General features: G+C 37.2%; 2 protein-coding genes across 3 annotated transcripts in view; one reads left to right on the top strand and one right to left on the bottom strand.

Moving 5' to 3' along the window:
- Nucleotides 1-1,204: 1,204 nt before the first annotated feature.
- Nucleotides 1,205-7,114, bottom strand: LOC134662037 (translation initiation factor eIF2B subunit alpha). 2 transcript variants are annotated; one of them, XM_063518298.1, is made up of 9 exons: nt 7,031-7,114; nt 6,856-6,957; nt 4,911-5,050; nt 4,062-4,178; nt 3,446-3,558; nt 2,995-3,079; nt 2,792-2,851; nt 1,713-1,859; nt 1,205-1,356 (listed from the first exon to the last, which is right to left on the bottom strand). In XM_063518298.1, exons 1-9 carry the CDS (start codon nt 7,041-7,043, stop codon nt 1,222-1,224), a joined length of 912 nt encoding a protein of 303 aa, XP_063374368.1. In that variant the 5' UTR covers nt 7,044-7,114; the 3' UTR covers nt 1,205-1,221. The 2 variants fall into 2 exon arrangements, with proteins under 2 accessions (XP_063374368.1, XP_063374367.1); XM_063518297.1 differs by lacking the exon at nt 2,792-2,851 and having other exon boundaries at nt 2,935-3,079.
- A 1,696-nt stretch (nt 7,115-8,810) lies between these two features.
- The window catches only part of LOC134661998 (NADP-dependent malic enzyme), a 52,891-nt gene continuing 47,496 nt past the window's right edge, over nt 8,811-14,205 (top strand). Inside the window, exon 1 of the mRNA XM_063518236.1 lies at nt 8,811-8,979. Coding sequence (XP_063374306.1) covers nt 8,933-8,979 — 47 coding nt within the window. The 5' untranslated portion in view covers nt 8,811-8,932. The remainder of the gene's footprint in view (nt 8,980-14,205) is intronic.

Raw genomic sequence — 14,205 nt, 5'->3', positions numbered from 1 at the left:
ATTATGTGCCTTGTATATCTTGATGTTATATTATAAAACATGTTTGTTAAATGGTTTGTCAATTTATATGTTTAAGAAATGAAAACGGGAGTTCAGTATGTAATGTGATAACTCGTATAGTGCTTACGTGAAATACTTTATTTTCTATATATATCTTATGTGTCTTGCCTAGTATATTGTGCATGAATACGTGATGAGTTTTTGAATTTATCGTTGATGAAACACAAAGTGAGATGAATATTAATGTTAGTGCTATAGTATATTGCGTTTAATATTTTAATTGTAACAAATTGACTGTACATATTTTTTTTCATAATAAAAGTGCCAGATAATATTGGAAATGTTTGTTTTTTTTTTCCAAGAAATGTTGAGCATTTAAACTATCCAATTAAAAAGTACCTAAAGTATTTATTCAAATAAGTTTTTGGCAAAAATTTAATTTTTGGTACAAGCTTTTATCGCTGACTGTACTTTTCTTACGACAGACGACTAATACTCATCGAGACAATTCTAAAAACCTCTAACACAATTAGGTTGTGTTGTTTCATCACAGAGTTCCTATGGCCACCTCCTGTCTCCATCATCAGATCAGTTCGACAGTACCATATTATTGTATTGTCATCAGAACTACATACAGCTGCCAATTTTCATGACGCTACGATCCTTGGAAGATGGTTAAATTAGTTACCTTAGATTCCATTACATGTTAGTTACATACAGGTCGAGAGTTCCTATGGCCACCTCCTGTCTCCATCATCAGATCAGTTCGACAGTACCATATTATTGTATTGTCATCAGAACTACATACAGCTGCCAATTTTCATGACGCTACGATCCTTGGAAGATGGTTAAATTAGTTACCTTAGATTCCATTACATAGTTACATACAGGTCGAGCTAATAAAAGCTTGTTAAAGAGCTACGCTTGTCATCATTTTCGCCTTGAAATAAGGTCGAGAGTGCAAAATAATTAGTACAGTTCAATTCCAAAATATTGTATCTTACTTTACACCAATGCTACGCTACTCAATACATGGCAAGGTTAGCCTTGTTTACACAGAGCACTAGTTGGAAAAGTTCTCGAAATTTCCACAAGAAACAAAGGCAACTTCCATATTGAAAAATATGAGAATTTGAGTGGAAATTTCGCAGTTTTGGTAACTTTCCGAGGGCACAGTACAGAGGACACAAGTAAAACAAGCCTGTATATACAATAGATATATTACAAGTATAGTTTAATGAGCTCGTCGCTGACGGCGGAGGGGGTGAGGATGCCGAGGTCGGTGAACAGCAGCGTGATGTAGGCGGGCGGCGTGTAGTCCACCAGCGGGTGCTGCTTGCTCAGCTCTGCGCCGTTCTGCACAGGTAACAACTCTATGTCAGCATCAATCACCAGACTCTCCAACATGCACGGGGCCTAAAAAAACCGTAACACATTATCGCACCGTTCAAGGTCACGGTGCGCCGTGCGCCGTACCCACAAGTGAGAGCGAGAAACCTTATGGGTGCGGCGCAACAAGGTCGCGGTGCGGTGCGATAGTGTGTTACAATAAGAAGCAGCACAGCAGCCTCCTATTAACTGACGCGAAATGTCAAATAAGTTTTAGATTTAGATCACGAAGTGTATCGTTAAAATATTAAAAAAGGAGTAGAAAAGTTCATCTTGCCAACTGTACGAGCGACAGTGAAAAAATAAGTTTACAAAAAGATTACCTTTAGCACACTGGACAGATACTTGAACTCCTTAGGCAGGTCCTGCTGGTTGAGGGGGTATATTCTTGAGAATTTAAAGCTTTCTGTGAGTACGTATACGGGTTTCTTCAGCTCTAGTGCTGCCATCGCCAGGCCGTATGTGCCGATCTGTTGATTTAAATTCAAAATTAAGTTATGGCCTTTCTAAAAAAACGATCAGAAGGGTGATCTGAGGGCAACGGAAAGATAATTTCGTGGTGAGTGTACTCGCACACTCGGTTTAACATCACATGCCCCGCTCGAGGCTTCACTCAGAATTCTCAGGACGTACGTCCAAGTTTTTACCTTTTACCTCAATTGCTTTGAAAATATATTTTTTTTAATAGGGAATTTTATAACAAAATCTAGTAAAATAGATAGCAAACAAGCAATTTATCACAATAATCTGGATATTAAAATAAAATATGGAAATGTTACAATAATACAGGACCTGAAAGTTGCAACATTTTAGTTTTTTTTAAACTTCCAAAAACGATAAAAGTACCATTCGATTCCTTACATTTTATCCAAAAAAATATTGTATAGCAACTTATATCCATAAACGCAATATTTCACCGACAAAAACGCAATTTTCTTGTTTTGTCCATACGACAAGATGTGCTCTCAGAGACCTTGACGTCACGTTCATTTATCGTTTTGTTAAGGGCGTTACGCGAGTGAAGTGCGACTGTCGTCCTTTGACTACAGTTTCTGACTTTTGTGTTACTGGGTCCCATATAGGCATTTGATCTTAAAAACAAACCCGATCAATTAATACCATAAATGAAAATTAGTCATGTAGCCTATTATGCTCGTCAAATCCCTCGGCTATATCTATAGGGCATACCTCGGGTTGCCTCGGGTATGCTATGCAGGTACATGTTTCGTGTTTTTTTTATAGAATAGGATAGGATTTTAAGGTTTTGGTTGGAGTCTGCAAATATAGTCTAGTTTCCGTGTGAATGTTTTCATGGCATTTGCCCTTGATTGTAACGTGTAAAAATTCAATATAAAAACTACAATTTAGCGTTAGCCACCTGTTAATTAGAACGCGAGTGTACCTTGTTGATGATGCCGCCGCTCTCGGTGACGCCCTCGGCGCCGAGCGTCACGATGTCCACCTGCTCCAGGATGTAGTCCAGGATCAGCGTGGAGTCCACGCCCGCAGCTGTCAGCTGACGTGTTATATATCCGGGGTCGGTACCTTGTTGATGATGCCGCCGCTCTCGGTGACGCCCTCGGCGCCGAGCATCACGATGTCCACCTGCTCCAGGATGTAGCCCACGGCCGCGTCCAGGATCAGCGTGGAGTCCACGCCCGCTGCTGTCAGCTGCTTATGCATAAGAGCTCTAGAATAGACAAGACAAATCCCTCAGACTCTCAGTTAGAGGTCTCGAAATTCAGAGAATAAAAGGCGGATAATTATATCCGGATGGTGAATCAATGGAATGCTACACACAAGTTATAAAAAAATAATGAATTTGAAATGGCGTTGACAGTTTCTTATCTATAGGTACCTAGAAGACGAAATAATATTTTCGTGATCTCTTCCTTACGTCTATTCAAATACTCCATTGGCTCTATTAGCAACGAAACTACAGGAAATATCAAAACTATTGTGTACTCTATCTATTTATGTACATTTTGTCGCAGTTGTATCTAACCTACCTGAATGCACTGGGCATTGGAGATGAAATATTGAATATAATACGAACCCACTATTCTCTGGGCCGGACATGGTGACGTAAACTTGAAACCTCTTGTTGGCTTGAGCAGCCTCCAGCATGGCTTGCAGTACCACTCTTGATCTCGAATGTGTCAATATTTTCTAAAAAAAAGAAGATACATAATATGATGTTGCATCATAGTACAGTGAGTACAGTCACCTGCAATAATATGTCACGCAACGAAGGCCGCAGAAATATTTGACACGCTAATGGCTCTACAAATAAGGTAGTGTCCGATATTTTTGCGGCCTTCCCTGTGTAACATAATATTATTGCAGGTAACTGTACATAGGTATCCATTTTATAAAAAAATATCTACAATTAAAATTAATGAATTTGCTGAAATATAGTCCAAACTTCATAGAGCAATGAAAAACACAACAAGTCCCCTGATGATTTCCACAGATTAAAATAGTGAGTAATAACGGAAAAATTATGCTTTATCTTTGCCTCTGTAGCTACTGTCAATAGAGGGATTAAATTGGAAATGACTGATAACTTAAGTATGCTATCTATAATTTGTAGCGCTGTCCCAGAAATGGTTATGTCATTTGAAGCAGCCAGACATTGTTCTGCCGGTTTCACAGAGCAGGTATATACTCACACATCCATCACTGATGAAAGGCAGTGCCTGAGCGGCGACCTTGCCGCGCGCCTCGAGCAGCGTCTGCAGGAACACGTTACCGCGCTCCAGCATGATCTCCTGGCACTTGTCAAATGACTGCAAATAAACATAATTAGTTTTACCAAATTATGAACACTGTGTTTTTGTGGGAAAATGAACAGTAGGGAAGCTGAAGTATGAGAAAATAAATCTGCAATAAGTACAAGACAAGTTCTATGGATGTCTCACCAGACTGATGTGCTTACTATAGCAGTTATAGCAGATTTATTATAGCAGATGCTAATAATTTCTAAGCCCAGACTGCTTAGTTTTACCAATGTGTGCACTTGTGCAGTGAAATTTGAGAAAAACAGAGTTCAGTATTGCCAGCTCAAACATTGTTGATGTTCAATATGAAAGCAAGGATTATACAGCTCCAAAATACTGTACCTATCTCATTGTTGATCATAGAGTTCTTCCCATAGTCATTAAATAATGCTCTAAAGTTCCCACAGAACTATTCAATTATTCCATTAAGTGCCACTTGCACCATCCCACTAACCTGGGGTTAACCGGTTAAATCTGGGATAACCATGGTTACCTGGCGGCCTAGCCAAGGTCACAATCGCTATCGCTTCGCCATCAAATCGCTTTGTGTCTCTCTATCACTTCCATATTAGTGCGACAGTGATAGTTGCATTTCGATCGCTACGGAGCATAAGCGATTGGCATGTTGGCTACGCGGCCAGTACAAATTGGACACTGGGTTAACGGTATAAAGGGTTAACCACGGGTTAGTGGGATGGTGCCAATGGCGTTTAGTATATAAAAGTGTAAGAGTTTCCAAACCTCCATGTCAAGTTTGGCGAATGTGATGAAGCGCATGAAGAGCTCACAGCCGGAGGAGATGGCGGTGACGGGCTGGTCGCAGTGGCGCATGGCGTCCACTGCCAGCTGCAGGTTCAGGTCCAGCTCGCGCACTGTTGCCACTGCAATCAATGTTATATTCTACTATTGAGACATGCTATACCTAAAACTTTCAAATTACTAACAATAGGATATTTTCCTACTAGTCAAATCAGTTTCTTTTTTAGAACTGTCAAAATGATTTGCTGATATGGAATTTATATGAAACATTACATCGTGATGTCACAGTCGTTAATCCGTTAAATAAAAAGTTAACTTCGTTAAACGTTAAAACGTTACTTTTCAAAAGTTTTAACGGAAGTTAAAGTTAATCTTTAATCGTTAACTCGAAATCGTAAATATACGCAATAGGAAATAAAACTAGTAGAAATAATCATATCGTCGTGTCGTGTGACCGCTCGGTCTCGAATAGTAAGTAAGTTGTTATATTTGTCTCGCTCGCACCCGTGTATCTTATATGGCAACTGCTCAGGTTGCCGCGATCGACTCTGTCATACTCTCGTAATAACAAAATTAAACCGGCGCACGGGGTAAGCAATATCAGACTCTTAGTCTGTAGTACGATTCACGCTATGTAAAGTTGCACTGCATACAAACCTAACGCAAAGTAGTCGGAACATGATCGGCGCGGCGCGGCAGCGTGCGGCCTTGGTGTGAGTAGGTACTTAGGCATTAACGATTAACGGACTTAAGGAAAGTAAACGGAAGTTAACAAGTCCGTTACAGGTTTTTAAAGTTAACTTAAAAGTTAATCCGTTACTCGAAAACTTAACTTCGTTAATTAACGATTAACGGATTAACGGACTTCTGCCCAGCTATGTACCCTATTTTATACAAAGCATACATTCCTATTGTATGAGTTAAATTAGTATGAAAATACTAGTAGCCTAATTTTTAATGGAAAACAATTGAAAGAGATTGAGCATTCATGATAATGTCATTGAATAATTTTTGTTTCTACATGTTGTTTGCTATTACACAATCTTGCTAAAAAGTGATTTTTAGGTTGGACTGTAGCAAAGGGGGGGCTGGGACTTAGATTTTTTTTTGACAAAGTGGTGTCATTATGACACTATTTTTAAATGATTGTAATGTGTATATCACGTCAAAATAAGCATCTTTTATTGGAAAAACTTTTCTCTAAAATAAAAAATGGCCGAGTTAGACACCTCCAAAGATTGATATTTTTAAAGGGAGCTGGGACTTAGAAAATTTTCATTGAGAGTGGTGTCATTATGACATATATTTTAAATGATTTTAATGTATAGAACACATCGAAATAAGCAACTTTTACTTGGAAAACTTTTTACTAAAACTGAAAATGGCGGAGATAGAGCTTAAGGCAGGCCAGGCTTTTAAGGCAGGTCGGAGTAGGTACGACGACGAGCGAAGCGAGGAGGAGTGTTAGGTAGAACTGCGACCATACAGCGCGCGAGCCGAGCGAGCGAAGCGAGCGTGCCGCGGCAGCGGCCGGCGAAGCGCCAGAACCGACGTTTTTATAATAATACAATTTTACAAGTCCCAGCTCCCTTTAAAAACATCAATCTTTGGTCGCGTCTAACTCGGCCATTTTTTATTTTAGAGAAAAGTTTTTCCAATAAAAGATGCTTATTTTGACGTGATCTACACATTACAATCATTTAAAAATAGTGTCATAATGATACCACTTTGTCAAAAAAATTCTAAGTCCCAGCCCCCCCTTTCGTACAGTCTGACCGATTTTTACTGCTATGTAATACCCCTGAATCACCTATGTTTATAGTTTACGGCTAAGTTGTCGTGGCATATGAAAATGTTTACTTGACTGTATTTTGTTACAAATTGAAATTATAAATACTGAATATGTTTGCGTAAGATAAAATCCTACCTTTATATGTTTTTATAACAGTCAGCAAGGTTCTGATTGCAGCAACCCCAGCGGATACATCTTCCTCTTCTCTCAAAATTTTCAAGAAAATTTCTTGAACTTCTGTAATGAAACATAAGTTATTAAAAACTTCTAAGAACAATAAGGTGTTTGAAATCATTCTTAGGAGACTTGCCTTCTTTTTTCATTGTGATTTAAGCACTAGTATTATGTAAAGTATACTGAATTAATTCTTTAATTTTCTATAATATAAAATAATGCTACAAATGTGTTTCTAAACATTTATAGCATTAGTTTTCTTAACCTATTTCAATATTTCGTCAGTTCGCTTTACCGTTGTCAAACAAATGTCACTTTGACAGTGACAGAAAACTCTGGTTGCGTTCGGAACAACATCTTACTAAACTTACTAGTGCGTTCTAAAGTGTCATTCAATAGAACTTGCTAACTATGTAAACAAACCGCCATACTAAAATTGACACTGAATGTCAATTTACTAGTAACTTTTGTTTACATAGTTAGCAAGTTCTATTGAAATGACCATTATGTAATACGTAAGGGAAATAGGGAGTGTTTGGTATCAAATTTCGAAAGATGGCGCTGTATGTGTATGTTTTAAAAATCCTGAATCGCTCTATTAAGATTTTTCTAAAGATAATGACCCCAGACTTGCACACATTTTGTTTAGTTTACGAATACCACGTTAGATTTCGCTGTTTTGGATGGTAAGTATAAAACAAATAGGCCCCTTAAATATGCACGCAAAGTGCTTATTCCGTGCAAAGTGCACTGGCGCGGGAAAGTAGCACCATAATCACCATATCTACCTAGCTACCTACCGCCTACCGTAAAGATTTATTTCGGGATGATGACCCCAGATTTATTATTTTCCTTTCGGTTGTAAATTGCTCGCTAGATGTCGCTGTTCCATGTGGTGAAAATCTTAAATCGCGCTATCAAACAGTTTCTTGGGATAATGACATTAATGAGCCTGTGTTCATAAGTTATTAGTTTGTCTCCAAATGTTAAGCTAGATGGCGCTGTTCCGTGAAATAAAAACACTATCGCCATATCAAGAATTCCCTAGGATAACAATCCCAGAACTTCGTAACACTCTTTCCTTTAGAGCATAACACATGCCTTTCGGGAAGAAGACAGAACTTTTGCTTTTCTGTGTTTATGACCCCCAGATAGATCTAACTTAACTAGGAAACAAACTACCGTCAAAAATACTGACTGAACCTAGTTACGCTACCAGCTATTGACAATTTAATACCGTTTAGAACAATTTAATTATCTCATTACAATTCATTACATTAACAAATTTCAGTCGAATTTAGATTTTTTGTTACCGAGATGTACGGCGAGTCTCTGCAAATTACTCAGTTTTTGTTAGCGCTACAAAAAACAATAACAAAGGTCATGAATGTTATGATTAAACATAATTCAGCTACAGAAAACATGTTAGTGCATTGTGGGAAACTTGACACTACCGCCATCTAGCTTCGAGTAGCTCGAAATATATTTAAAAATTTGCATTTTACTATTCTACAACTCTATTGTTGAAAGAATAAAAGCGTGCAAAAAATAGTTTTGAATGTTCAGTTACCCACTTCGTCTTATGTAGGTACTTATAAAACGTACTGGGGCGGTGCTTTCGTGTCATTTAATGTTTAATTTACGCTTATTGTAAACATGCAAAAAACAAGGGTGCGTTATCTATCTATTGCTTTATCAAAGCAAAGTCTAGGTGGCTAGGAATAAGTTATCATTGGCAGCAGGAAGATTGAATCAACGGAATTACGGAACTATCTACCGCCAAGTAGAAAAAATATGGCATCAAAATGAAAATTAAAACTACCCATAGTGATAACGCAATCTTGATAATTCGGAGCTCATTTTACGATAATGTTCATTGTTCGCAACAAGTGGTGGAAAAGGTGGAGGGAAAGTCAGGGCCGCGGAGAACAGTCTCGAGGAGTCGGATGGCTAAGCCGCGCGCACACCGCCACTCGCTGTCGATCGAGTCTACCGTTTTACTATTAGTTGTAAATAAAGTTCTTGAAGTGCAGGTGCCATGGGGAACTCCGCGTCCGTCAAGCTGAACGATAAGAGGAAGTGGCAGTAAGTTGTTGTGATTGTTTGTTTATAAATAAACGACATTATTTCATCGTTTGAGTAACGGTCGTTCGCGAGAATTAGATCTAGTTAGTCTATTTTTTTATTCGGTAGACTGAAATGACAGTTAATAGTATGAAATGACATTTCATGTTCATACAATTAGCTGTCATTTCAGTCTACCGAATAAAAAATAGACTTTACGTTATTAATAGGGTAGGTATGAAATTATTAAGCATTATATTTTATTGATGAAATTATACACGTAGGTATGCCAAAGGTACATGGGACTACGACGGTGTAAAATTAGTTTTGTCCTCTGGACAGAAACATAACTTGCCAAGATATGCACTCAGGCCAGACCAGACCACAGGGCCAGACCAAGCTGGTCACTGGTGAAATGATAAGATAACAAAATAAATGCTTAGACCTTTACGAAAAGATAACAAATTAAATGCTTCGACAATAACTAAGATAAGATAAGTTAGATAAGATAAGATCTATTGTATAAATAACTGTGTACACGGACGTAGATCCTTACTATAGAAATGTATATTCACAACTCACATATGGTATCATTTATTGGGGTGATTCTGTTGATGTTCTAACTATATACACAGGTTAAAAAAAAGATGCTTACGAAGCATGTTTCACTTATGGTCAAAACTTATGGATAAAAGTGCCTACATTGCAGCAATAAAGGTTTTTAACAAGTTGCCTGTTGAAATAAAGTCTGAGGATTAAGGCTAGTGCATTAGCGAGAATGGGGTAGGCCTTTTTCCTTGGGGTTAGTCGACAATGAACCATGACAAACAATGAACGATTAAATTGATTTCGGTCACCTATTTAGTCTTAATTCGGTATTAGGTATAGGTAACCATTATTACTGATGAATAGCAAGAGTTGTCTTGTCTATTGTTTATGAAATATTTACTTAGATGCTGCAGCTGTAATAAATAGTTAAATACCGTAAAATGGGGTGAGTAGGGTCAAAACTGAAATTCAAACCTCGATAACATTTTATTTTTACATATGAAAACTGGAATGGTGTATATAATAAGTGTTCCGGACGTTTGTATTTTAGTTTTTATTTTATTTTGGGTAGTTCCATTTCATAACTTTGACGATAAAGAGGAAAACTCACCTCACCCCGTAGTGCCTCGTATTTGGGGTGAGAGGGGTTTTCATATAAAGGTGATTTTAAAAGATTGTTGGATCGATTATTTTTATTATGCGTATTACTATAGCTCCATTTTAAATTGGAATACATTATTTTTGTAGCAGTAGCCTTAAAATCCCTTCTCACCCCCCTCTCAAACCTTCTCTCCCCATTCATAACCCACCTCTCCCTGGGAAACCTACTCACCCCGTGTTACGGTACTTAATGAACCATTCAAATGCAACGATATACCATAACATCTAAATACCTTATAATGTATGTTATGCATACGAATACCTAGATATTTATTTTATGCTATGCATCTACTCATCGAAGTATTTGAATTTCCTGTTACTAAGTTCTATGATTATGCTTGTATCATATAAATGATTAGGTAGTAAAGATCTTGTTGTTTTATGATTAACATATATGTATATTTATCACCAATACTCGTAAAGTGGCCCTAGCCAGCAGCGTCGCATATAAGTACCAACTTAATTAATAGCTTATTCTAACAATGACGCACGGAAATTATGATTATTTTTTATTCTTCTTTGAACTTATATTATTGGACGAATTTTACGAAAACGAAGAAAAAAGATTTAATTTGACTCTATCAACAAAATGTTTACTTACTTACCCTGGAATTAGAAAAAAGTGTAGGATGGTAATAGGCATATATATTACCTATATAAGTTTAGGTTCTAGGTTTCATGTCCATCTCCCTTTGACTGTTTCGTAGTGACTATCGTTTTGCATTTACCTTAAATTGCTTTTACAGGTAGAATCAGTGTGTACACGAGGCCCTAAGACTTGGATAAATGAATTTTCTTGGGAAAATCGTCACCTGTGTCCTTGTTCTAGTAATAGAGCGCTCCATTTACTGTTGGGGTCAGTGATAAAAGTTCAAGGGAATGAACCCATTTTACACATAACAGCGCCGGTAACGCGCATGTGACACCTCTAGAATTGTAGGTCCATTAGACTTGGTGGGCTGTAAGTCCTGTAACCACCGACAAAACCGATAAAAAAACAGTACCTACTCCCTATTCGGATTCGGTACCTATTAAAGTATCGTATCCACTGACTTTGTGTAGGTAAATATTAAAGTAAATGTAGGTACCTACTTATCATATACCATTAAAAGCTAATTTTTTTACCGTATAAAGCTAAAATAAAATATTTTAATATATATAGTAAAGGGTGCGAAATAATGAATTATGCGATCGACAACACAAACGTAATTCTTCCTATTCGCGATTCCCATACAATATAGATTCCACACAACTGCAGTTTACTACATTCGTGATTCTTCCTATTCGCGATTCTACACAATATTTTTTCGACGCAACCGCAGTTTACTACATTCGTAATTGAACTCAGTTGTTCTTTTTGACACAGTAATAGGTATAGCGTTTCATCTTAATCAATAAATTCATATTTTTAACTGGGCCGCAATCAAGAGGCGCTGGTAGACTTTCAACCCGGAGTCGCGGGTTCAAACCCCGGCTCGTACCAATGAGTTTTCGGATTTTGGGTTCTTCTTTTTATTTAATTTTTTATTATTATTATTTTCGTTGTTTGCCAACGAATTCTATAGGTACTATTCTCTCATTTCACTCGAGATCAAAGGTCGTGCGGTTTATATTTAAAAAATATACTGAATAGGGTGTATTACTGCAATGTTTTGCCGCCAGAGTGCAGCACTAGCGACGTAAGTATACACCTCAGAGTTGGGCAAATTTTAATCGACCAATGATTAACGATTAAAATTAACCGAACCGAATTAATCGAACATGATGACAGTTTTAGAATCCAAGATGTCTGCCGTGCACTTTGACATAAAAGTGATCATGGGTGTCGTTTTATAGGTTTCAGGGAGTGCAGAATTCGAAAATGATGATATCGCTGCTAGACGTGTGCGCCGATTAAAAAATGATGGGCTTGAATTTGGATTTTGGATTCCAAAATAGTCATCATTTTAGATTTTGTCAAAGTGCACGGCAGACATCTTGGGTTCCAAAACTGTCATCATTTTCGAAACCGGCACTCCCTAAAACCTATAAAACGACACCCATAATGACTTTACAAAGTGCACGGTCGCCATCTTGGATTCCAAAACAGTCATCATTTTCTAAATCCGCAGTCCTGAAAACCTATAAAACAACAAAGACCTTATTACAAAAGGCAAGGTCCACCGATGTACAGTTAACAGTGTGGGTCATGGTTCCTAAGATTAATGAAAAAATTAATTGCGGAAATTAGTCGACGATTAATTTAATCGCGACTAATGTTAATCGAAGCTCTTCGAATAAAACTAATTAATCGTCGCTCGCGATTAAATCTGTTAATTTTAATAGTTAATCGTTAGTCAGTTAAATTTTTCCCAACTCTGGGTATACTTACGTCGCTAGTGCTGCACTCTGGCGGCAAAACATTGCAGTAATACACCCTATTCAGTATATTTTTTAAATATAAACCGCACGACCTTTGATCTCGAGTGACATGAGAGAATAGAAAAAAATAATAATAAAAAATGAAATAAAAATAACGACCCAAAATCCGAAAAACTCATTGGTACGAGCCGGGGTTTGAACCCGCGACTCCGGGTTGAAAGTCTACCAGCGCCTCTTGATTGCGGCCGAGTTAAAAATATGAATTTATTGATTAAGATGAAACGCTATATTAATGTGTATAAATAACAACTGAGTTCAATTACGAATGTAGTAAACTGCGGTTGTGTCGAAAAAATATTGTGTAAAATCGCGAATAGGAAGAATCCCGATTGTGTAAAAATAACAACCGAGTGCAATTACGAATGTAGTAAACTGCGGTTGCGTCGAAAAAATATTGTCGCGAATAGGAAGAATCTCGATTTCGTAAAAAAAAACAATTGTGTAGAATCACGAATGTAGTAAACTGCAGTTGTGTGGAATCTATATTGTATGGGAATCGCGAATAGGAAGAATTGCGTTTGTGTTGTCGATCGCATAATCCAATAAAATTTGACATAGGTACATACTGTATACCGTACAAATAATACAAACTAATTATTACATATACACTCTTCCTACCCTATCAGTGTAGTAAATGGTATCTGAAGTGTTTGAGATAGCACTATAAACTATAAACACTTTCAAGTCTTTATCACGTAGGTAGGTACTTAATGTGGCTGGTTTAACATAACATTAAGCTGCTACCTCTCTGGTCGGCACTAACAGATTTTCTTTACCACGACAAGATTTCTATGTAACATACTCTAGCCGTCGCGTTTCTATAACGAAGCAGTCATTATAAATAATAACAGCCGTTACTTAAAATTACGGTAACGTTCAATGTCATTACGTTATAAAAAGCGCGCGAAAGAAAACGAAACCGTGCAAGTGGTTAGACAAGCTATGCTATTGGAACAGTTGCTAAAATTACAGTGATTGAGTATGAGGATAACACTGAATGTTTTTGGAATGGAGCCCTTAGAGTTGCCATCTCCCTAGCAATTGTCCCGAATTTCATGCAATAAAAATGAACACCTACTACTTACTTATTTAATTTTCGAAAATATGATTTTTCATATATAAATGCAAGTGTCCTGACTGACTGACTGACTGACTGATTCATCAACGCAGAGCCGAAACTACAAAAGATAGAAAGTTGAAATTTGCACACCAGATTACATTTATAAAGTGTACAAGAGGTAAGAAGCGATTTTGAGAAATTCAACCCCTAAGGGGGATAAAAAGGGAATGAAAATTTGTATGGGGTTCAAGTTTTATTTTAAGCTAGAAATTTGAAACTTCATAAAATGATATATTATTAAAATACAAAAAACTTAATTTCAGCGTTTTTGAAAATTCATCCCCTAAAGGGGTGAAAAAGGGGTTGAAAGTTTGTATAGATAACAAACGATTTTTCGAACGCGGGACTCGAATCTTTGTATTTGGGGATATTATTAAAAGACAGGAAAAGTAATTTCAGCGTTTTGTAAAATTCATCCCCTAACAGGGTTAAAAAGGGGTTGAAAGTTTGAATCCATTACAAATGCTTTGAAACTTCTTAGAAAGGCATAATAGCCG

This window comes from Cydia amplana, chromosome 2 (genome assembly GCF_948474715.1).
Source record: "Cydia amplana chromosome 2, ilCydAmpl1.1, whole genome shotgun sequence".
Classification (NCBI taxonomy): Eukaryota; Metazoa; Arthropoda; class Insecta; order Lepidoptera; family Tortricidae; genus Cydia; species Cydia amplana.
This window is presented reverse-complemented; position numbering and strand designations above follow the sequence as displayed.